This window comes from Phycodurus eques, chromosome 10 (genome assembly GCF_024500275.1).
Source record: "Phycodurus eques isolate BA_2022a chromosome 10, UOR_Pequ_1.1, whole genome shotgun sequence".
Lineage (NCBI taxonomy): Eukaryota > Metazoa > Chordata > Actinopteri > Syngnathiformes > Syngnathidae > Phycodurus > Phycodurus eques.
The window spans coordinates 3322528-3348924 of NC_084534.1; the positions used below are offsets into that span (position 1 = coordinate 3322528).

At 44.3% G+C, this 26397-nt stretch overlaps 1 protein-coding gene across 3 annotated transcripts in view; it reads left to right on the forward strand.

Moving 5' to 3' along the window:
- slc41a1 (solute carrier family 41 member 1) overlaps positions 1 to 26397 on the forward strand; it is a 64741-nt gene that overhangs the window by 11033 nt on the left and 27311 nt on the right. For all 3 annotated transcript variants that reach the window (XM_061687429.1, XM_061687428.1, XM_061687430.1), the window contains one exon: positions 18724 to 18831. In XM_061687429.1, the coding sequence (XP_061543413.1) occupies positions 18724 to 18831 (108 nt within the window). The remainder of the gene's footprint in view (positions 1 to 18723; positions 18832 to 26397) is intronic.

Below are 26397 nucleotides of genomic sequence, written 5' to 3' on the forward strand. Positions count from 1 at the left end.
TATGTTTGACTGTTGGCATAATGTTCCTTTTTCTGAAATACTGTGTTACATTTCGGCCAGATGTAACGGGACACACACCTTCCAATAACTTTAACTTTCGTCTCATCAGTCCATGGAATATAGAAATAATTATTCTGTTTTTATTTTTGTTCTTTTTTGCAAGCGTAAGACAAGCCTTTGTGTTCTTTTTGGTCAACAGTGGTTTTCGCCTTGGAGCTCTTCCACGGATGCAATTTTTGCCCAGTTTCTTCCTCATTGATGAGTCATGAACAATGTCAGTGACTAATCCTAACCTTAACTGAAGCAAGGGAGGCCTGCAGTTACAACCCCAATTCCAATGAAGTTGGAACGTTGTGTTAAACATAAATAAAAACAGAATACAATGATTTGCAAATCATGTTCGACCTATATTTAATTGACTACACTACAAAGACAAGATATTTAATGTTCAAACTGATAAACTTTAGTGTTTTTAGCAAATAATCATTAACTTAAAATTTTATGGCTGCAACACGTTCCAAAAAAGCTGTGACAGGGTAATGTTTACCACTGTGGTACATCACCTTTTCTGTTAACAACGTTCAATAAACTGAGGACACTAATTGTTGAAGCTTTGTAGGTGGAATTCGTTCCCATTTTGCTTGATGTACAGCTTCAGCTGTTCAACAGTCCGTGGTCTCTGTTGTCGTATTTCACTCTTCATAATGCACCACACATTTTCAATGGGAGACAGGTCTGGACTGCAGGCAGGCCAGTCTAGTACCCCCACTCTTTTACTACGAAGCCACGCTGTTGTAACACGTGCAGAATGTGGTTTGGCATTGTCTTGCTGAAATAAGCAGGGGCGTCCGTGAAAAAGATGTTACTTGGATGGCAGAATATGTTTCTCCAAAACCTGTATGCACCTTTCAGCATTAATTGTGCCTCCACGGAGGTGTACGTTATCCATGCCATTGGCACTAACACAGACTCATACCATCACAGATGCTGGCTTTTGAACTTTGCATCCATAACAGTCCGGATGGTTCTTTTCCTCTTTGGCCCGGAGGACACACGTCCACAATTTCCAAAAACAATTTGAAATGTGGACTCGTCGGACCACAGAACTCTTTTCCACTTTGCATCAGTCCATCTTAGATGAGCTCGGGCCCAGAGAAGCCGGCGGCGTTTCTGGGTGTTGTTGATAAATGGCTTTTGCTTTGCATAGAGTTTGAAGTTGCACTTACGGATGTAGCGCTGAATTGTATTTACTGACATTGGTTTTCTGAAGTGTTCCTGAGCACATGTGGTGATATCCTTTGCACATTGATGTCGGTTTTTGATGCAGTGCCGCCTGAGGGATTGAAGGTCACGTGCATTCAATGTTGGTTTCAATGTTGGTTTTCAGCCTTGCCGCTTACATGCAGATTCTCTGAACCTTTTGATGATATTACGGACCGTAGATGATGAAATCCCTAAATTCCTTGCAATTGTACGTTGAGGAACATTGTCCTTAAACTGTTCGACTATTTTCTCACGCACTTGTTCACAAATAGGTGACCCTCGCCCCATCATTTCTTGTGAATGACTGAGCAATTCAGGGAAGCTCCTTTTATATGCAATCATGCCACCCACCTGTTCCCAATTAGCCTGTTCACCTGTGGGATGTTCCAAACAATTGTTTGATGAGCATTCCTCAACTTTTTTGCCACCTGTCCCAGCTTTTTTGGAACGTGTTGCAGACATAAAATTCTAAGTTAATGATTATCTGCTAAAAACAATAAAGTTTATCAGTTTGAACATTAAATATCTTGTCTTTGTCGTGTATTCAATTAAATATAGGTTGAACATGATTTGCAAATCATTGTATTCTGTTTTTATTTATGTTTAACACAACATCCCAACTTCATTGGAATTGGGGTTGTTCTTAGATGTTGTCCTGGGTTCCTTTGTGACCTCCTGGATGAGTTGTCGCTGTGCTCTTAGGGTAATTTTTGTAGGCCAGCCACTTCGTTATCTTTGATTACTTTATTTTGTCAGATAGGTTCTGTTTAAGTGATTTCTTGATTGAACAGGTCTGGAGGTAATCAGGCTTGGGTGTGGTCAGTGAATATGAATTTAACGTTCCAAAAATATGATTAGCCACAGTTATTTCATGATTTAACAAGGGGGAGAATTATATTTTCACACAGGGCCAGACAGCGTTGTATAGTTGTTTTCCTTATGCGTGGATCGGAATACAGGATTTTAGCTTTGTTACTACCCCGATTTGCTATCGCGTGTGATTTCCCAGATCAGGCCCGACAAAACTTCTTGTAGTGTGACATAATCCACAACCAACGAATTGGGCCAACAATAATCCCTACTACGCAGAAATGAAGTCTAGCATTTTAGATTTTTGGGGAAATCTTCCGTGTAGTGTGACATATGAACAACAACCTTCCGCCTTGACGTTGACCAGTAGGATTGCGTATTGCAATCGGCGCATCGCCTTCCTTGCTCGCCGTTGTAAACATTTCTTCACATGCACAAACCAGTGTTTGCTGAAGCTTTAGAGCATGAATCGACAGAATGCCAGCATGTTACACCTTATGTGTACAGCGAGTTCCAAAATCTGTAAATGTTGTTGTGTGACTTTGATGAGCGCTCCGCTTGACTGACTGGGAGCATTTCCTGCCGACACGCTGCTTATATAGAGGAAAGGTGGACGTGACTGAGGACAGCATGGCTGGATGGACGAGGAGAAAATGAGACAGTGGATGAGTGAGGTGCATGTAAAGATTTTCCACGCGTCACCGTCCCTGTTGATCTGTGACTCCATGCGTGCCCATCTCACAGACGCTGTGAAAAAACAAGTGCAGCAAATGAACTCTGAGCTTGCCATCATTCCGGGAGGCTTGACGAAGGAACTCCAACCGCTGGACATTGGTGTAAAGAGGGCGTTCAAAGTCAAGTTGCGAACAGAGTGGGAACGATGGATGACAGATGGCAAACACAGCTTTAGTAAGACTAGGAGGCAACGCCGGGCGAGTTACGCCACCATATATAAATGGATTGTGGATGCCTGGGCTAAGGTATCTGCTTTGACTGTTGTCCGAGCTTTCGCGAAAGCCAACATCATTGCTGAACAGCCCCCCGGCAATGAGACTGACTCCGACAATGACGAGAGGGCACCAGGCATTTTTGATGGAGAACTTGCCCAGCTGTTCATTTCGGATACAGAAGATGAGGACTTTGATGGATTTGTGGATGAGGATTGATCAAAAAATAATGTGATACATTGTTAAGTACTTCAAAAAAGTAAAACCGAACTCAGTTTTGCTCCCGGTGCCTTTTTAAAAACATACGCTAGCATGCATGCTAGCGTATGTTTTAGCGTGCATACATGCTACCCTATGTTTTAAGCTAGCGTATGTTTTACCATGCCTGCGCCCAATAATATGGTGCGCTTTATGTATGTGTTAAATACAGAAATAGGCCTCGTAACTGATACTGCGCCTTTTAATATGGTGCGCCTTATGGTCGTGAAAATACGGTACTTCTCTTCGTTTTGAGAAAGGACGATGAGGCGTGACGGTATTACTGATGGCTGGTTTGGAGTTCTATGTGTCCTTTGAAGGGAGGTTTGGAGTGCTATCCTTTTTGGGGAGTCGCCGATATTTGTTACAATCGCAATTGCTGAGATTTGTGTAGCAATTTTTCAAAATGCTGTTTTGGGCAATAATTTGAATAAAAGTTCCACTAACTACTAAATCACTGTCTAATTTTATGATTTCTCTCCTAAATTGCAAAACAATTTACTCTCTATATAGAGGCATGTTTTTGATCCTTTTGAACAAGTAATGCGATGCATTGTGAGAATGTTTGACTCGTGGAAAAGCAGAAATTCTATTGTAGCAACCCTGCATATTGTTCATGAGTCTGTGGTTTCTAATTGTCCGGGGGGACATGAGGGTGGACGTTGGAGAAAAGGGCAGTTGACTACCACGCTAGTTAATGTTCTTCCCCGTGGTCCTCTCTTCGTGATACCAACATGGTGCAATGGAGGCGATGATAAGTGACTTACAATTTCTTGACACTGGACGTAAAGAAAGCTTTCGCCTCCAAGGCTCGGTAGCCGCGGGGCGTAATAAAATATCGTGCAAGTATTCACCGGCAGTCGTACTCAGAAAGCAGGGAGGTTGGGCGACTGTTCAATGTCGACAAGCCGTTTGTTTGATTCTAAAATACAGAGTTTATTTGATCAAATTAATTTAAGAAATTTTTACCCAGTGTTACGGCTGGAATTAATCAGCGTTTCGTGGTTTCCATAACAAAATATGGACGTTCCCTAACATTTGACAGCTCTATCTATCAATCAGCGATTGCCTTTCTGTTTACCTCTTCCTGGCATGTAGTTTTAATTTCTGTTATCAATCATTGCTCTTTTTGTTGAGTTAGGAGAAATCAGTCTTTGTTTTAAGAACTGATGACCGCTCAGAGAAGGGTTTTACTTACTGTAAACTTTAAAAAGATCCATCACATATTGTAGCAATGGAAATTGAAGAATGCATCGCCAAAGACGTCATTTTACGTTGCATTTGGCGATGCACGATACTGGATAAATCTGACCCTGTTGCAGTATATTATGTAATCAGATAAAAATGAATTATGATTTCAAAATGTGTTATTTTAATGTATTTATTACATCAATATTGTAATGAGTGCTGAGTTGCAGCAAAATGTCTTCGCCTGCATGCTATTTTTGTATTTCCTCTATCCAGCATGCTGCTAAAAAGATTCAAGTTTCCCAATTGTGGGATTAATAAATGTTACCTTGGCTTCCATCCATCCATCCATTTTCTGAGCCGCTTCTCCTCACTAGGGTCGCGGGCGTGCTGGAGCCTATCCCAGCTGTCATCGGGCAGGAGGCGGGTTACACCCTGAACTGGTTGCCAGCCAATCGCAGGGCACATAGAAACAAACAACCATTTGCACTCACAGTCATGCCTACGGGCAATTTAGAGTCTCCAATTAATGCATGTTTTTGGGATGTGGGAGGAAACCGGAGTGCCCGGAGAAAACCCACGCAGGCACGGGGAGAACATGCAAACTCCACACAGGCGGGGCCGGGGATTGAACCCGGGTCCTCAGAACTGTGAGGCTGACGCTCTAACCAGTCGTCCACCGTGCCACCTTACCTTGGCTTATAATATAAATATTTCATCCATTCATCCATTTTCTACAACGCTTATCCTCACTAGGGTCGCGGGCGTGCTGCGTGGTAAAACATTGAGTGAATAAATAATGTAGAAAGAAGAAGAAGGAATTGTATCACAACTTCTGTTGAGGATTCTCATTAGCACACATATTTTTTCTGGGCATTGGACATAACATTTTTAAGATGGAGCTTCACTTTGCGCCACTGCCCCTGTTCCTCGTCGGCAGTCGTGTGGTCCCGCTGGTATAAATATTTTAGGTCTATCGATCGGAATAGGCAAAGCTGGCGAAGCTAACCGCTATGCTAATTCCCAACCGGCTTATTTTCATATTCTCAGACCCACATGGATGTATGAAGGCTGTGTCGCGTAATTGGCCGGACATTTTACTGCTCCACAGCGTCTTTATAGACAGGTGACGGCACCAGATGGGCAAGTGAAAAGTCCACTGTAAATTGGCCGATTGAAAGACAAGATGCTAAAAATGTGATTAGCGATTAGTCGACCTAAGATTGAGAGTAGTAAAAGTTGACTCGTTGACTTATGTATTGAACCCTACCGTGAGAAGAGCTATTATCTTAGTGAGTTAAAGTTCCTGTATTTTGGCTATTTAGACCTCCATAGGGTGACTCTCTTATATGAATTTAGTATAAAAGTTTCAATTTCATTTAAAAAAACACCTTGGTTTTGTCATTTGAGTGTCCAGAAAAGGCCTCTCTGACAGCTACTTCTGTTTGACCGTTTTGTATCCGCTTTGTCCATATTTAGCTAACACCGCCCCCTTTCCGCTGATTGGTTCCATCCGTGCTATGTTGGTAGAAAGACGTAATCATGATTCAAAGAAGAACAAAAAGAAAAATGTGCAAACTGGATTGGAAGCACAGACTCTCTAAGTAGGAGCATGTCAAGTACTTACAGTACTGAAAGTACTTTTGCCAAGCCAACTGTTTCTAGTATTTGGGATGTAATATTGTCTCTATGAGCGGCACAGTGGGGGACTGTTTAGAGCATCTGCCTCACAGTTCTGAGGATTGGGGTTCAATCCCCGGCCCCGCCTGTGTGGAGTTTGCATGTTCTCCCTGTGCTTGTGTGGGTTTTCTCCGGGCACTCCGGTTTACGCCTACATCCCAAAAACATGCATGAATTGGAGACTGGGTGTGAATGTGAGTGCGAATGGTTGTTTGTTTGTATGTTCCCTGCGATTGGCTGGCAACCAGTTCAGGGTGTACCCCGCCTCCTGCCCGATGATTGCTGGGATAGGCTCCAGCACCCTAGTGAGGAGAAGCGGCTCAGAAAATTGATGCATGTTTTTGGGATGTGGGAGGAAACCAGAGTGCCCGGAGAAAATCCACGCAGGCACAGGGAGAATATGCAAACTCCACACAGGCGGGACCGGGGATTGAACCCCGGTCCTCTGAACTGTGAGGCAGACGCACTAACCAGTCGTCCACCGTGCCGCTCATAGAGACAATATTACATCCCAAATACTAGAAACAGTTGGTTTGGCAAAAGTACTTTAAGTACTTGACATGCTCCTACTTAGAGTCTGTGCTTCCAATCCAGTTTGCACATTTTTCTTTTTGTTCTTCTTTGAATCGTGATTACGTCTTTCTACCAACACAGCACACTTGTCAATCAATGTGTTTTATTACATTACTCTTAATAAATTATTTTCTGTGCATCTCGTGCAGTGATTGCAGTCAAGAGAAGTTGCTTTTCATTTGTTATAACACAGTTGTCAACAATTGAATTGCATGTCTATGTTAAGAACATTAATTTCCCTCCTTTGTTGTTGCTTGTTAGTGCTTCTCTCTGCCTTTGCATTTAATGCATCTTCACACAGTGGCACCAGAGCAGTTTGCCAGTAGTTGGATGTATGACTATTTAGATGAATAATAATAATAATAATATAATAATAATGAATGCAGTATAGATTTATAAATATGTTAAATATTGTATTTAAAATTTTAAAAATCTAACTTGTGGCCAGCTTTACACACTCCCATTTACCCTTACCCCCATCTCCTCTCCTTTTATTACTTCCTATGAAGTCCATGAAGATAATTGGGACACATTCCCCAATGGCAACAGGGTGTATATGTGTGTGTTTAGTTTCATGGGGCTTGACTCAACATTAGCCGTTAGCTTGGGGAAACGGATGCCAATGAAAGCGTATTAAAGTGAGGAGGAAACAGAATCATCCATCCATCCATTTTCTGAGCCGCTTCTCCTCACGAGGGTCGCGGGCGTGCTGGAGCCTATCCCAGCTATCATTGGGCAGGAGGCGGGGTACACCCTGAACTGGTTGCCAGCCAATCGTAGGGCACATACAAAGAAACAACCATCCGCACTCACATTCACACCTACGGGCAATTTAGAGTCTCCAATTAATGCATGTTTTTGGGATGTGGGAGGAAACCAGAGTGCCCGGAGAAACCCCACGCAGGCAGAGGGAGAACATGCAAACTCCACACAGGCGGGGCCGGGGATTGAACCAGGGTCCTCAGAACTGTGAGGCTGACGCTCTAACCAGTCGTCCACCGTGCCGCCGGAAACAGAATCAATCAGGGCAAAACAGCTCTGAGGTGAGACATGTTCTTTTCGCAGCAAATGAGGCACTCGGGGCAGAATCAGTAGATGTGGTCATTCACTGAGTGATACATGTTGTCATTTCACAGTGAACAAATAACAATTCACGTTCAGTCCCTCCCCGCTACCATGCTGGCTGGTTATTTGTCGATAATTCAGTGAGTGACGGACTGAACTGGGAAAGGAACAAATCGGTTCATGAAGATTGAATGAGGCTCAGTACAACCCCAATTCCAATGAAGTTGGGACGTTGTGTTAAACAAATAAAAACAGAATACAATGATTTGCAAATCATGTTCAACCTATATTTAATTGAATACACAACAGAGACAATATATTTAAAGTTCAAACTGATAAACTTTATTGTTTTTAGCAAATAAGCATTAACTTAGAATTTTATGGCTGCAACACGTTCCAAACAAGCTGGGACAGGGTCATCTTTACCACTGTGTTACATCACCTTTTCTTTTAACAACATTCATTAAACATTTGGGAACTGAGGACACTAATTGTTGAAGCTTTGTAGGTGGAATTCTTTCCCATTCCTGCTGCATGTACATCTTAAGCTGTTCAACAGTCCGAGGTCTGCGTTGTCGTATTTTATGCTTCATAATGTGCCACACATTTTCAATGGGAGACAAGTCTGGACTGCAGGCAGGCCAGTCTAGTACCCGCACTCTTTTACTACGAAGCCACGCTGTTGTAACACGTGCAGAATGTGGTTTGGCATTGTCTTGCTGAAATCAGCAGGGGCGTCCATGAAAAAGACGTTGCTTGGATAGCAGCATATGTTTCTCCAAAACCTGTATGTACCTATTAGCATTAATGTTGACTTCACAGATGTGTAAGTTACCCATGCCATTGGTACTAACACATCCGCATACCATCACAGATGCTGGCTTTTGAACTTTGCGTCAATGACAGTCCGGATGGTTCTTTTCCTCTTTGGCGCGGCGGACACGACGTCCACAATTTCCAAAAACAATTTGAAATGTGGACTCGTCGGACCATAGAACACTTTTCCACTTTTTATCAGTCCATCTTAGAGGAGCTCGGGCTCAGAGAAGCTGGTGGCGTTTTTGGGTGTTGTTGACAAATGTCTTTTGCTTTTTTCAAGTTTCACTTAACGGATGTAGCGCCGAACTATATTTACTGACATTGGTTTTCTGAAGTGTCCCTGAGCCCATGTGGTGCCCATATCCTTTACACATTGATGTCGGTTTTTGATGCAGTGCCGCCTGAGGGATCGAAGGTCACAGGCATTCATTGTTGGTTTTGGGTCTTGTCGCTTACATGCAGTGATTTTTCCAGATTCTCTGAACCTTTTGATGATATTATGGACCGTAGATGATGAAATCCCTAAATTTCTTGCAATTGTACGTTGAGGAACATTGTCCTTAAACTGTTCTACTATTTTCTCACGCACTTGTTCACAAAGAGGTGAACCTCGCCCCATCTTTGCTTGTGAATGACTGAGCAATTCAGGGAAGCTTCTTTTATACCCAATCATGGCACCAACCTGTTCCCAATTAGCCTCTTCACCCATGGGATGTTCGACATAGGTGTTGATGAGCATTCCTCAACTTTCTCAGTCTTTCTTGCCACCTGTCCCAGCTTTTTTGGAACGTGTTGCAGCCATAAAATTCTAAGTTAATGATTATTTGCTAAAAACAATAAAGTTTATCAGTTTGAACATTAAATATTGTTTCTTTGTAGTGTATTCAATTAAATATAAGTTGAACATGATTTGCAAGTTATTGTATTCTGTTTTTATTTATGTTTAACACAACGTCCCAACTTCATTGGAATTGGGGTTGTACAACTGTGACAAACGAATAGGTACAGTCAGTGTAGTGGAAAAGGGGCTTTATTTATGTCACTACTGTATATGAGTGAGATCACATTTTAAACACTTCTCTATATATTTTCCAGTGCAGTTGTCCACCATCTCAAACTACAACCAAAATAATGTTATTCATATATGAATATTATTAATAAACTAACAGAAAACCCAACCTCTGTAATGAAGCTAGTAAGAAGATTGACATTTCATCTTGCAAAGAGCATGTGAGCATGTTTTTTTTTGCATTTGTGTAAGCACTGTGTAATGAACTTAATAAATCCTCAGTGGGGTTGTACCCAAACTGTATTATCCATAACTGTTGCAAACTGAAACAGACACGACTTACTGAGGGCTCTATGACGCTGCCGATTTGCGTCAACATTGCATGCCTTGAGGTTCAGCTGCTCAATTGCTACAGCAAGTAAGTGATCACAAATTAAATACGGCCATGTTACTTAAGAGGGCTACTTGACCCTGGAAGAGATTGCATACCAGAACTCCTATAGGTCTTCACATAGTGGTACAGGGGTTATCCTGTCAAGTTCCTAGAACAGAGGAGGCCATGAAGAGCGAGGGCTTCTTTGGCTAAAAGCCAGTTTTCAGTGGAGACAACAACATATATCACCACAGGGGGGGCTAAGAGCTAGCTTGTGAGACAGAAGTAGAGTGAGACAGAGTAAGCTCTAAAAGCATGTGGCTGTGAAAGAGGAGAGGAGTGCTCACAGAGGTGCTCTCAAGGCTGCTGCTTTGGCAGATGGCAGTGAGCCAAGTCAAGGGACTTGGCTGTAAGCAGCTCTGCTTGACCTAACGACAGCAAAGGCAAAGTCACAAGTACTGTAACTACTTGTGTTTAAACGCCACACCTAAAGAATACACAAACAGAAACACAGAGCTTTGATATCACTTCTTTTCTGTCCTCTACATCTGCAGGGACAGTAGGATCAACATAGCTGACATCTTTAATGTCCATTTCCTTGCCTTCCATTCCTCTATCCGTTTTGTTTTTAGTGTTCCCTGACATAGAATTCTAGGCGCATTGCTTTAGCCCTGAGTAGACTGGACTGTAAATGCAAGGAGCCTATGGAACTAGCTCCAAAGATAAGCACTTTTATTGGAGATGGATCAATGGCCTCAATGTTAGCAATAGCTGGCTACATTGTTCCTGGTTACTGTACACCACCAACTTGCCATTTGCTCCTCCTAATGTGCTAACCTATTGAGACAAAGATTTAATATGCTCACATTCCCAATTAATTTTGTTCATTTGCTCAAGAGGTAACTGCAAAAATAGCTATTTAATGACTGAAGTGAGTTGTTGAGTAGCTATGTATCTGGCAGTCAAAGAGTATAAGCCAGACAGACATGACCAAAGTCTGGGCTTTGGGCCCCATCCAGCCCACTGTTCAGTTTATACCAGCCAGCCACATATTTTAAAAATAACATGACATATAGCTTATTTCTTTGTGGGTGGTTGGTGATGTCTTTTGAATTGCGGAGCAGTTGCTTGGTGTGAGGATAATTTTAAAGGGCCACAAATATTTTTGACTAAAATTAACAACGTTAACTGTCAAACTATTTACAGATAACAAAACAACAAAACGTATGTTCAAAATTCCCTGATGAATGAAGACAATTAAATTAGTGCATCACATAGTTTGCATTGCTCCTTTTTCTCCTTTGTGTCAAGGTCAGATTGATAAAACAACATGCACACACACACACACACACACACGTACACACATAATTTTGAAGTAAAGCCTCCTTTAAAGATCCAGTGTGCATGTGTGCATGTGTGGATGTATGTACAGACCCTTTCCAAAAAAGTTTAATATCATGGAAAAGTTCATTTATTTTCATAATTCCATTCAAAAAGTTAAACTTTCATAGATTATAGATTCAGGGCCTACAATTTAAACAATTTCAAGTATTTATTTGGTCATTTTTACATAATTTGGGCTTCCAGCTCATAAACCCCACAAAATCAGGAATTCAAAAAATTAGAATACTATGAAGAAATCACCATTTACTTCTCTGTTTTTGTAGAAAAAAAGAAAGAAATTCGGGTCACATTAAATCAATCCAAATATGGTACTTTCAAAACGATACGTTAATCTTCAATACTTGGTTGGGAATCTCTTTGCTTTAATCACTGCCTCGATGTGCCGTGGCATTGAGGCAAACGGCCTGTCGCATATCCTGGGAGTTATAGAAGCCCAAATTTCCTTGATGCTTGCTGTCAGTTCTCATTTTTTTTGGGTCTGGTGCCCCTCATTTACCTCTTGATGATACCCTGTAGATTCTCAATGGGGTTTAGATCCAGGCGAGTTGGCTGGCCAGTCAAGCACTGTGATGGCATGGGCATCACACCAGGATTTGCTTCTGGCGCTATGGGCAGGGGCCAGGTCCTGCTGGAAGATGAAGTCTGCATCTCCGTACAGATCCTCAGCAGAAGGAATCATGAAGTCCTCTCAACATTCTGGTAGACTGCTGTGGTGACCTGGGATTTAAGAGAGCAGAGTTTACCAACACCTGCACTGGACATTGCACCCCAAATCCTGACTGACTGTGCATATTTCACACTGGACCTCAAACAGCTTGGGTTCTGTTCTTCACCCGTCTTCCTCCAACCCTTGGACCTTGATTCCTGAATGAAAGGGACACTTTACTTTCATTGGAAAAGAGGACCATGGACCACTGGCCAAGAGTCCAGTCCTTCTTCTGCTTGGCCCAGTTGAGACGCTTCCTACGTTGGCTCAGGCTCACAAGTGGTTTGACCCGTGGAACCCGACAGTTGTAGCCTCTCTCCCGGATGCGTCGGAATGTGGTGGTTTTTGAAGTTGTGACTCCCGCCTCATTCCACTCTTCCTGGATATCTGCTAGATTCTTGAATCTTCTCTGTTTGATAATCCGCTGAAGCCCATTGTCATCTCTTTTGCTGGTGCATCTTCTTCTGCCACATTTTGTCCTTCGACTAGACTTTCCATTGCTATGGTTGGACACATTGATATGGTTGGACACAGCATTCTGTGAACAGCCAGCCTCCTTAGCTACGAACTTACTCATCCTATGGAGGGTATCAATGATGGTCTTCTGGCCTGTTGTCAGGTCTGCAGTCTTCCCCATATTGAACCCAACGGAGGAAAATTAACCAAATTGAAGCAATTTAATGACACCTGGGGAAACCTATGCAGGTGCTTTGAGATTAGTAGATGATTAGTGTGTGACACTCAGGTGGAAACATTTATGCCCTGCAAAATTTGGTCTGATTTATTTACAGTTTTCTAATTTTTTGAATTCCTGATTTTGTGGGTTTAGCCCAAATTATGTACAAATAAACAAATAATGTACAAATTATGTACAAATAAACAAACTTGAAATTGCGGCACGGTGGCAAACTGGTTAGAGCGTCAGCCTCACAGTTCTGAGGACCCAGCTTCAATCCCCGGCCCCGCCTGTGTGGAGTTTGCATGTTCTCCCCGTGCCTGCGTGGGTTTTCTCCGGGCACTCCGGTTTCCTCCCACATCCCAAAAACATGCATTAATTGGAGACTCTAAATTGCCCGTAGGCATGACTGTGAGTGCAAATGGTTGTTTGTTTCTATGTGCCCTGCGATTGGCTGGCAACCAGTTCAGGGTGTAACCCGCCTCCTGCCCGATGACAGCTGGGATAGGCGCCCGCGACCCTAGTGAGGAGAAGCGGCTCAGAAAATGGATGGATGGATGGAAGCCAAGGTAACATTTATTAATCCCACAATTGGGAAACTTGAATCTTTTTAGCAGCATGCTGGATAGAGGAAATACAAAAATAGCATGCAGGCGAAGACATTTTGCTGCAACTCAGCGGCTCAGAAAATGGATGGATGGATGAATACTTGAAATTGTTTAAATTGTGGGCCCTGAATCTATAACCAATGAAAGTTTAACTTTTTGAATGGAGTTATGGAAATTAATAAACCTTTCCATGATATTCAAATTCAAAGGGTCTGTATTTGTATGTATGTTTAAATATATATACATATAAATAGTGTATGTATACATATATACATATATATGTATATGTATATATATATATATATATATATATATATATATATATATATATATATATACATATATATATATATATATATATGTGTGTGTGTGTATATATATATGTATATATATACGTGTGTGTGTGTGTGTCCACATCTATATATGTAAATATATATATATATATATATATATATATAAAATATATATATATATATATATATATATATATATATATATATATGGGTGCACATCTATATATATATACGTATATATGTACATATATACGTGTATGTGTGTGTGTGTGTGTGTGTGTGTGTGTGGAGCCAAAAGTATTCACTCATCTGCATTGACTGATATAAATTTAAGTGACATCCCATTCTGAATCCCTTAATCCATAAAGTTTCATATGACATCAATCCACCCTCTGCATCTTAAACTCTTCTGGAAAGGATTTCCACAAGGTTTAGGAGTGTGTTTATTGGAATTTATGACCATTTTTCTTACACACTGATGTTGGACGAGAAGGCCAGGCTCTCAGTCTCATCTCGCATTCATCCAAACATGTCATATAGGGTTAGAAAAACAGAACAATCCAGTTGCGATCGATTCAATGCCCGAGAATTTATTTATTTATTTTAGCTTTTATTTTGAAGTCGGCCTCCCCACCTCATTAAGGCTTCGGGCAGGAACAATGCTACGGGCATATTAGCCCCACTGGCCGACCTCAACTCTTTGACTGAAAGCTGCCCTGACTGCAGTTTGTATTTACCATCATATACTGTTGCCACCAACATCAGCACAACACCATCCCGAAATCGTGTTCATGGCTAATTTAATGCGCTAAATGTATTACGCTGTCATTGATTAATGGTAGAACAACAGCGCTAGCTCGCCAGCATTAGCGGCTAACAGCTAGGTACCCAAGTGCTCAGTAGGCTCGCGAAAGCTGGGGGACTATTTTTCTGAGGCAGTTTAAGAGGTGAAAATGAAGGTGCACACTTACCTTTGATGCTGACAGCCTGACACGGTTTCAGTTCCTACCGATCCATTTTTAACAAAGTAGGCTTGCTCAAATGTAAAGGATCGCACTAGCTAGTAGCTATATTACCTGTGATGTTACTTACTCCCTTTCGCCCGAAGGAGGGATGGTGTGACATCACATTCCCCTGACTTTTGCACATGGAATGATGTGAAAATGGTGTTTTAAAAGTATTTTTTTAAGAATAAATACTCGTAGATTTAATTAACCTGCATCAGATAAAGAAGATATGGACAATAAATAAATTTTCTGATTTAAAAATGGATAGTGAATTAAACACTAGCCAAGCCACATCATTGAAAAAGAAGAAGTTTAAGAAAGCAAAGCATACCTCAGTTTATATTTTTTGCATTATCTGTGGTGACTGGGATATTAGTATTGGGTCTCTCTATCTTCAACTAAGTCACTGCTTCTGTCAGGAGGCTACCTATGCCTGTGTGACTCTCACAGAGGGGGCACAAATTCCTTGTGTGTCTTGTATGTAACATACTTGACCAATGCAGCTGATTCTGATGTCTGGAGCAGTCGTAGTAATAGCTTTTCGTTGCCCTGGAAGTCCACCCATCTGTGGAGAGCACAACAGACGATACCCAATATTCTTCTTTTCCTACTCATAAAGACTTGGCTTGATCGTCTCACTGAAGAGTGTGCATGACAGGATTTCATAACGTGTTTTGCACAACAGAGTATGGCCTCATGTTTTTAAGCAATAAACACCCCAATAGCTTAACCCCGCTGCCCTGTTGGATTGTGCAGCAAGGTGCTGGTGTTGCAATGAAAAGCAGTTGTTGGGCAGCCTATGATGCGACTTATATGATGCAGGTTCCAGGGTTTTCAAGTTTCTCTGCTCCTCCACTATGATAGCCATGACTATAGTCTACCGTTGTGCTTGATCAGTGAGTATAGATTAAACATGCTACCATCGTGTGAACACGCAAACGTTTTTTTCACCCGACATCAACCAATCGAGATGGGTACGGATGCAGTGTGGAGACACCACCACACTTCACCGTTCATGCGCACGCAACCTCTCTACTCACGCAGCGAGATTTTAGTTTTCAAAATAACAATATGGACTAGTCACGGGTAAACCCGGTACGCGCAAACAGACAATTGGCCTGTTTGTGGCCCTTCCCGACCAAACACATCAAACGCCAGACAATCTTATGTCTTTTAAGATTATCCTCTAAGATTGTCCTGAGGACCAACGGTGAGGGATGCCGTCAAGCTGAAGAAGGAGTCCTATTGGGCCTTTTTGGCCTGTGGGACTCCTGAGGCAGCTGATGGCCAAGCGGAATGCAGCTTTGGTGGTCGCTGAAGCAAAAACTCGGGCATGGGAGGAGTTCGTTGAGGCCATGGAGAAAGACTTCCGGACGGCTTCGAGGAAATTCTGGTCCACCATCCGGCGTCTCAGGAGGGGGAAGCAGTGCACCATCAACACTGTGTATAGTGGGGAGAGAGCGCTGCTGACCTCGACTCGGGACGTTGAGAGCCGGTGGGGAGAATACTTCGAATACCTCCTCAATTCCACCGACACACCTTCCCATGAGGAAGCAGAGTCTGGGTTCTCTGAGGCGGGCTCTCCTATCTCTGGGGTTGAGGTCACTGAGGTGGTTAAAAAGCTCCTTGATGGCAGGGCCCTGGGGGTGGATGAGATTCGCCCGGAGTTCCTCAAGGCTCTGGATGTTGTAGGGCTGTCCTGGTTGACACGCCTATGCAACATTGCGTGGACATCGGGGACAGTGCCTCTGGATTGTCAGACTGGGGTGGTGGTCCCCCTTTTTAAGAAGGGGGACCGGAGGGTGTGTTCCAACTACAGGGGGATCGCACTCCTCAGACTCCCTGGTATGGTCTATTCAGGGGTGCTGGAGAGGAGGGTCCGTCGGGAAGTTGAATCTCAGATTCAGGAGGAGCAGTGTGGTTTTCGTCCTGGCCGTGGAACAGTGGACCAGCTCTACACCCTTGGCAGGATCCTCGAGTGTGCATGGGACTTCGCCCAACCAGTCTACATGTGTTTTGTGGACTTGGAGAAGGCGTTCGACCGTGTCCCTCGAGGGGTCCTGTGGGGGGTGATTCGGGAGGATGGGGTACCGAACCCCCTGATACGGGCTGTTCGGTCCTTGTACGACCGGAGTCAGAGTTTGGTCCGCATATCCCGCAGTAAGTCGGACTCATTTCTGGTGAAGGTTGGACTCCACCAAGGCTTCCCTTTGTTACCAATTCTGTTCATAACTTTTATGGACAGAATTTCTAGGCACAGGCGTAGAGGGGGTCCGGTTTGGTGGCCTCAGTATTGCATCTCTGCTTTTTGCAGATGATGTGGTACTGTTGGCTTCGTCAAGCCGTGACTTCCAACTCTCACTGGAGCAGTTCGCAGCCGAGTGTGAAGCGGCTGGGATGAGAATCAGCACCTACAAATCTGAGACCATGATCCTCTGTCGGAAAAGGGTGGCGTGCCCTCTCCAGGTCGGGGATGAGATCCTGCCCCAAGTGGAGGAGTTCAAGTATCTTGGGGTCTTTTTCACGAGTGAGGGAAGAATGGAACGTGAGATCGACAGGCGGATCGGTGCAGCGTCTGCAGTGATGCGGACTTTGTATCGATCTGTTGTGGTAAAGAAGGAGCTAAGCCGAAAAGGCGAAGCTCTCGATTTACTGGTCGATCTACGTTCCTACCCTCACCTATGGTCACGAGCTGTGGGTCGTGACCGAAAGAACAAGATCCCGGATACAAGCGGCCGAAATTGAGTTCCCTCTGCAGTTTCCTCCCTTAGAGATAGGGTGAGAAGCTCGGTCATCCGGGAGGATCTCAGAGTAGAGCCGCTGCTCCTCCACATCGAGAGGAGCCAGATGAGGTGGCTGGAGCATCTGATTCGTATGCCTCCCGAACGCCTCCCTGGTGAGGTGTTCCGGGCACGTCCCACCGGGAGGAGACCCCGGTGACGACCCAGGACACGCTGGAGAGACTACATCCTTCGGCTGCCCTGGGAACGCCTCGGGATCCCCCCGGAAGAGATGGAGGAAGTGGCTGGGAAGAGGGAAGTCTGGGCGTCCCTGCTAAAGCTACTGCCCCCGCGACCCGATCTAAGCGGTAGAAAATGGATGGATGGATGGATGGATGGATGATTGTCCTTAGGTCTGATGTTTCATCCCCATTTTAGTGTCTGAAACAGGTCGGGCCGACAGTCTTAAATAATGAACGTGTTCAATATTTACGACCAAAACTTTTCATGTGTGTGGGGAAGTCAGACTTCTCCTGAGTCATGACGCAGAGATTGGTGACGTGAAAAAGAGTGGAGCCAATCAAAGAAGCACCCAAGACTGACGAACACGGAAGGTACCCTAAATGAAATCAAAAATGCCTTACCCGATGTCGTTTTATGTGTAAAAGTGTGTTCCCCACACAGGAAGAAGTATTTTCCAAAGCATTTTTTGAGAACGTCGCCATTTTACAAGGCTCTTGGCCCTGGCAACCTTCAGGAACACTTGGGAGACATTGGCGCGTATCCAGAAGTGTTTCTTCTTTGGTTTTCTGAGATTACATGTAATCACGCGAGATTTCGAGATCGGCGGTGCAATAGAATCTTTATGCGTGTCGTCAGCAGTGTTGAGATTCTCGGAGCACACCACACACGGCAACCAAAACTGTTGAACCCCCGATTTTCTATCTTTATGTGTGGGGTATGTAGCAGATAAAAAATCATTTATGAGTGGAAAAAATCTTTTTGTGTGTACCAGGTCTAAATTGCGTCATTATGCAAGCGTGTATCTGCAAATGTAGACATGAGCTCCTATTAGCTAACATTTGATTTTGTGGCCACCCCGCAAAATTTCTGGCCAACCCACTGAAAAATCCCTGGCTCTGCCACTGATTAAGTTTAAAGAAAGACTTTAAGGACCTCACAAGTGACTTAATGTCAAAGTACAAAGTTGTGACAAAAAACGGGAAATTTAAAGACGAATTTATCAGCATAAATGCGCCTGGGTTGTTTAATCTGCGGTTAACTATGCTATGTTGATAGTATATGTACATTGTGATCGTTTCAGCACTGGACTGTGTTTACGGAGGTCTCAGAGGTGTTCATCCTTGTTCCCGCACTACTGGGGCTCAAAGGGAACCTGGAGATGACGCTGGCGTCTAGACTTTCCACAGCGGTAAGTAATGTTTGCCTCTTTGGATTTATTTTGCTATTGAATTCCCCAACTTTGATTCTGTGGCTATTTAGCGTTTTTTTTGTCAAGAGTTGCCCAATTCCATTTCTTGGCAATCATCAAACTGTGACAATCATTAGGACAAATTGTTCATGGGGTCACAGGTCATATTGACAAAGGTACCTGCAGTTTTAGACCAACTGATAGCAACATTCCTCGAAACCCACTTGACTGAATGTTTCACCCCAACTTGTTCGACCAATTCACATTGTTTTTGTTTAGTTTTTTTCATCTCAAATGTGTACTCACCCTACATGTATATGTGACAGCTAAAATTTATTTTTATCTGATATAAATATATTTACACACACACACACACACACCAACACACACACAGCGATTGAAATAAGTATTTAGGACGTCACTATTTTTCTCATTAAATATATTTCCAAAGGTGCTTATTGACATGAAATTTTTACCAAATGTTGGGAACAAGTAATTAGTAATCCATATATACAAAGAAAGTAGAAAAATAAGATCAGAAATTAAGTTGTGTGTAATAATGTGAAATGACACAGGGGAAAAGTATTGAACACGCCAACTGGTATGTTTTTAATACATTGTACAAAAGCCTTTGTTTGCAATGACAGCTTCACAATGCCTCCTTTCTGGAGAAACTAGTCACATGCATTGCTCTGGTGTAATTTATTTTCTCCGCTGGGAAGCATTAGATCAATCGAATGTCGAGCTGTGGATCGGTTGTCGCGAGACTAGGAACCGGTTGCTTGAGGTTAGTGTTTTTCTCTTAAAAACAACGCGAGAGCACACCTAACGACCATCGCGCATGCTCCTTAACAACATAGAGTAACAACTGATGCTTGGACGTCATGTGCAACAGAGTCATATGTGACCATGAAAGCCCACCATATTATTTCAAATTGGCAGCTAAAGTGTCATGTTTTACAGACAAGGGTGTTTAAAGGGTCGCACACTGGGAAGAATATAGGTACTTTGCTGAAACAGGCATGCATTGACTGGAACCTTGTTGATAAGAATCTAGCCCTGGTTTGGACAATGCCAGTAATATGGTGTTAGCTGGGGAGGAAGCAGAGATGAGCCCTCACCTCATGTGCTTTGCACACACCATTCATTTTGCCACACAGAAAGCCTTCAGAGTGAACACGGTAGCAAGGTTGCTGGGAAAAGTGAGGAGAGTGGTTGTTTTTTTTCACCACAGTTTTAAGGCAGCAGAAATTCTACAGGAGAAACAAAAACTGCTGGCCTTGCTTTCCCACAAGATGTGACAACCCATTGGAACAGCTCCTATGACATGCTTGAACACTTTTTGGAGCAACAACCTGCTATTTCTGCTGCACTCCTGTCCAGGGATCTCAGAAATGGAGGAGATGTCAACACTCTAAAGGACAAAGATTTTTGCAATTGTGAAGACATTGTCAAGCTGATGGCAACGGTCAAACTTGTGACCATGACCATGTCTGAAGACAAGCAGCCCACACTTTCAATGATTTCCCCAGTCAAAGCAAATAACTTTGAAGCATCAGATAAAGACAGTGGTAATCAGAGCGATGAAGCAGGCATTCACGAATGACTTGGAGAAATGCTACACAGGCCTCGATGATCTCTTTTACACTGCAGCAGCTCTGGACCCCCGGTTTAAGGCTCTGCCCTTTCTGAGTGACAATGATGCTGAGAGGATATTCACAAGCATCTCAGCAGACGCAACATCCTTGAATGAAAATGTAAGTACTTCAAGTCAACACTCAACAAACTGTCATTTACTCAAAGTACATTGGAATACATTCTGATTCTATTATGTCAGTCTGCTGTGCTTTGTTGCTGTTACAAGATTTGCTCTGACTTACTGTTACTGTTACAGGACACTACATTTAGCCATACACTGACTGTAGGATGATATATTCTTTATTTCTAGGCAGCAGGTCATCCAGCTGAGAAGGGTTCAGTGCAGACACATCCATGTCAGACTCACCCTGCACAATGAAGACCAAGACATCACCACTGATATCACCCCAGACCCATGATATATCAACAGGTTTGTGTGTGTGTGTGTGTGTGTGTGTGTGTACAATACATCTCAATAAATTACAATATATTTATTGTAATTTATAAATTACAATATATTTATAATTTATTGAGATGACATACCTAAATAAATTGTGCAACAGAATCCTGCAGATCACTTTTGATCAGATTTATTGTTCTCAAATTTGTAGTGGAACTATGTGAGGCTTCATTATATGTCCCTATTGCATTTTCCAGCTCATAACCCTCCTTGCAAAAAGAAGAAAATAGCAGCTCTGGACCAGCTGTTTGAAGAAGACTTTGAAGTGAGGAGCACAGCAGCTAGATCTATGATTGACCAGGCCAGTGATGAAGCTAAGAGGTACAGAGATTGTGAGACTTTGCCCCTGAAAAACAACCCACGACAATGGTGGAAAGAGGAGTGGGACCTGCCATTGCTGTCGTCTCATTTGACACGTCAAGACTCGAACGCTTCTGTTTCCGGTCCGAGCGGGCTGGCTAACGGTGGCAGAGCTCAAAGAACATAATCATTTCATAAACTAATTAAGTTCATTACGTTTACTGAAAAGGCGGCACGGTGGACAACTGGTTAGAGCGTCAGCCTCACAGTTCTGAGGACCGGGTTCAATCCCCGGCCCCGCCTGTGTGGAGTTTGCAATTTCTCCCCGTGCCTGCATGGGTTTTCTCTGGGTACTCCGGTTTCCTCCCACATTCCAAAAACATGCATGGTAGGTTAATTGAAAATTCTAAATTGCCCATAGGTGTGAATGTGAGTGCGAATGGTTGTTTGTTTATATGTGCCCTGCGATTGGCTGGCAACCAGGTCAGGGTGTACCCCGCCTCCTGCCCGATGACAGCTGGGATAGGCTCCAGCACGCCCACGACCCTAGTGAGGAGAAGCGGCTCAGAAAATGGATGGATGGATGGATGGATGGACGTTTCCTGAAAAGATTTTTCTTTTGAACGAAACGTTTGCGAACGAAACAACACTATATCAGGAGTCCTACTTAAAATACGGGTTTATCGCAACAGTTAACTCTCACGGACCATGTCCGCTCTGATACAGATACAGTCGTAGGTTGCTGCTCGACACAGGCAATACTACATTACGGAGTTAAAAGTCTACTCATTGAGGAGCTACGGAACTGCAGTCTTGTCTGGCTGCCTACAATAACTCCGACCCCCACTCCTGCATCGCACCTACAGTGGACGCACCACGAACGGCGAAGGAGGAAGCAGAAGCGAGCGTGTGTGTGTTTATACATGCACGCCACCACAGCCGGTCCGTGAGAAAAATGCCGACTCCTAACCAGTCCGCGGTGCAAAGAAGGTTGGGAGCATAGAGCCAAATAATTCAAGTACATCCTTTTTAAGAACAATTAATCCAAATAATATATTAAACATTAGCATTGTAAGATAGTACAATAAATTAAACATTTTGGATAATTAAAAACAAATTGAACACACTCCGCCTCTGTTCACAAAAATTGCACTGAACAAATATTAAGCATTTGGCACGTAGGTATAAACAGTCATTAATCCCCTATCAGGAAATATGCTGCCAATCAAGTTTCCAGTTGGTTAAGAAAAAGTGCACAAATAGCAACATTAATAACAGCACAAGTAGATCAAAGCAACATGTTTTGATTCAAGATTTGTACTATTCAAAAGTCTGAAGCCTTTTTTAAAAATCTGCTTTGTCAATATGTTCAATGGTTCCATCTCTGACAATGTGACCATACTGTATGTTGTCACGTTTGTATTTGCATTGTTTGGGCAAAAAAAAGAAAATTGCAAGCTGACGGGAAATGGGAAATGTACCATCGTGTTTTTATGTTCCCAGCTGAAGAAATTGGGTGGGATGGTTGTGTTTAAAATGGATTTTGTCTTTGAGGTTTTAAGTTGTGTTGTCTTTGTTGTGACTTCATACAAATTCGACATACCAGGTCGTTGGTGTTAGCGGGGCGCCCGCGTTCATCTGGCTTGAATCCAAAATGTTCCCACATCGTTGCGATGTCACCGGGGCCCCCCTCTGGAGCCAGGCTGGAGGTGGGGCTCGAAGGCGAGCGCCTGGTGGCCTGCACCCATGGGGCCTGGCCAGGCACAGCCCAAAAGGGTAACGTGGGTCCCCCTTCCCATGAGCTCACCACCTGTGGGAGGGGCCATAGGGGTTGGGTGCAGTGTGAGCTGGGCGGTGGCCGAAGGCGGGTTCCTTGGCGATCCGATCCCCGGCTACAGAAACTGGCTCTAGGGACGTGGAATGTCACCTCTCTGGCAGGGAAGGAGCCCGAGCTGGTGTGTGAGGTTGAGAAGTTCAGACTAGATATAGTCGGCCTCACCTCCACACATGGCTTGGGCTCTGGTACCAGTCCTCTTGAGAGGGGTTGGACTCTTTTCCACTCTGGAATTGCCCAGGGTGAGAGGCGTCGAGCAGGTGTGGGTATACTTATTGCCCCCGGCTCGGCACCTGTACATTGGGGTTCACCCCGGTCGACGAGAAGGTAGCCTCCCTACGCCTACGGGTGGGGGGACGGGTCCTGACTGTTATTTGTGCCGGCGTCTCAGGAGGGGGAAGCAGTGCACCATCAACCCTGTTTATAGTGGGGATGGGGTGCTGCTGACCTCAACTCTGGACGTTGTGAGTCGGTGGGGAGAATACTTCGAAGACCTCCTCAATTCCACCGACACGCCTTCCCATAAGGAAGCAGAGTCCGGGGTCTCTGAAGCGGGCTCTCCTATCTCTGGGGTTGAGGTCACCGAGGTGGTTAAAAAACTCCTCGGTGGCAAGGGTGGATGAGATTCGCCCGAAGTTCCTAAAGGCTCTGGATGTTGTAGGGCTGTCCTGGTTGACACGCCTCTGCAACATCGCGTGGACATCGGGGACAGTGCCTCTGGATTGGCAGACTGGGGTGGTGGTCCCCCTTTTTAAGAAGGGGGACCGGAGGGTGTGTTCCACCTACAGGGGGATCACACTCCTCAGCCTCCCTGGTAAGGTCTATTCAGGGGTGCTAGAGAGGAGGGTCCGTCGGGAAGTCGAATCTCAGATTCAGGAGGAGCAGTGTGGTTTTAATCCTGGCCGAGGAGCAGTGGAACAGTTCTTCACCCTCGGCAGGGTCCTCGAGGGTGCATGGGAGTCTACAACCAGTCTACATGTGTTTTGTGGACTCGGAGAAGGCGTTCGACCGTGCCCCTCGTAGAGTCCTGTGGGGGGTGCTTCGGGAGTATGGGGTACTGAACCCCCTGATACAGGCTGTTCGGTCCCTGTACGACCGGTGCCAGTTTGGTCTGCATTGCTGGCAGTAAGTCAGACTCGTTTCCAGTGAGGGTTGGACTCCACCAAGGCTGCCCTTTGTCACCAATTCGGTTGATAACTTATGGACAGAATTTCTAGGTGCAGCCGAGGTGTAGAGGGCGTTTGGTGGCCTCAGTATAGCATCTTTGGTTTTTGCACATGATGTGGTTCTGTTGGCTTCTTCAAGCCGTGATCTCCAACTCTCACTGGAGCGGTTTGCAGCCGAATGTGAAGCGGCTGGGATGAGAATCAGCACCTCTAAATCTGAGACCATGGTCCTTAGTCGGAAAAGGGTGGAGTGCCCTCTCTGGGTCGGGGATGAGATCCTTCCCCAAGTGGAGGAGTTCAAATATCTTGGGGTCTTGTTCACAAGTGAGGGAGGAATGGAACGCTAGAGCAACAGGCCGATCGGTCCAGCGTCTACAGTGACGTGGACTTTGTATCGATCCGTTGTGGTGAAGAAGGAGCTAAGCCGAAAGGCGAAGCTCTCGATTTACTGGTCAATCTCCGTTCCTACACTCACCTACGGTCACGAGCTGGGGGTCGTGACCGAAATAACAAGATCCCGGATACAAGTGGCCGAAATTAGTTTCCTCCGCAGGGTGTCCGGGCTTTCCCTTAGAGATAGGGTGAGAAGCTCGGTCATCCGGGAGGGGCTCAGAGTAGAACCGCTGCTCTTCCGCATTGATGAGGTGTCTCGGGCATCTGTTTAGGATGCCTCCCGGACGCCTCCCTGGTGAAGTGTTCCGAGCACGTCCCACCGGGAGGAGACCCCGGGGACGCCCCGGTTCACGGTGGAGAGACTACGTCTCTCGGCTTGCCTGGGAACGCCTCCGTATCCCCTCGAAATAGTTGGAGGAAGTGGCTGTGGAGAGGGAAGTCTGGGCTTCCCTGCTGAAGCTACTGCCCCCGCGACCCAACCTCGGATAAGCGGTAGAAAATGGATGGATGGATGGAACTGAACTCGTTCATTTTTGGAATGGTGAATTGAACTAGTTCATTTTTGGAATGGTGAATTGAACTTTTAACTTGTTCACGTAGAAAACAAACTTTCCCAGCACAGATCCTGTATTGTTTCATATCGCAATATATAACGCAGATTAACAAAAAATCGCAATGTCATTTTTTTCCAATATGGGCCAGCCCTATGCCACAGTGCACATTCCTCATACCTCTGTGTGTTTTCTGCAACAACCTGCACATGCTCCTCTGTGCCAGAGACAGCGCTGTTGTGCCACTTCAGTCACAATTTAACCAAGTTTGGTTTACCTGCAGCGGCACGGTGGACGACTGGTTAGCACATCTGCCTCACAGTTCTGAGGACCGGGCTTCAAATCCCGGCCTCGCCTGTGTGGAGTTTGCATGGTCTCCCCATGTCTGCGTGGGTTTTCTCCGGGTACTCCAGTTTCTTCCCACATCCCAAAAACATTGCGTGGTAGGTTGATTGAAGACCTTAAATTGCCCGTCGGTGTGAATGTGAGTGTGAGTGTTTGTTTGTTTCTATGTGCCCTGCAATTGGCTGGTGACCAGTTCAGCGTGTATCCCACCTCTCGCCCGAAGATAGCTGGGTTAGGCTCCAGTACGCCAGCGACCCTAGTGAAGATAAACGGTACAGAAAATGGTTGGATGTTTTACCTGCATAGAAGAAAAATGGCATCATGATTTAGTCCATACCATGAGTTTGCTTGATACGTTCATACATGTCCTATTGAACCACAACAGTGGGGTGAAAAGAAAAAGAAAAGAAAATTAATCAAGTTCCATTAAAATGGACTAAAGGGTGCCAATGTGAAGCCACCTTCCTTTGTCCAATAAAGAGAAGATACCATTTCTGGTACAGTATTTGTGTATATTCAACTATAGTTTATAGCAACAGTAATCTCGTGACCAAGACAAGTCTTAGAACCGGGAGCACAGAAAATGATTGTCCATTTTAAATGCTGACCTTCCAGTATTGTACTCCACACTCCACATACTTAGAGACATAAGAGAATTAGGCAAGAAATGCAGCTAAGCAGACCAATCCTCACATTCTTTCCACTCGTGTGTGGGAAACAAGTGACAACGCTGATTAGCACTGGGCCCAACTGACCTGGCTCAAATGACTCCTACTTCACAAGTAATCCATTCTAACAAAACTAGATTTCAAGTCTCCTATGAAAATGTGAATATAACAGTGTCAACATGTTGGCTTTTATCCTTGTAGTGTGATCGGT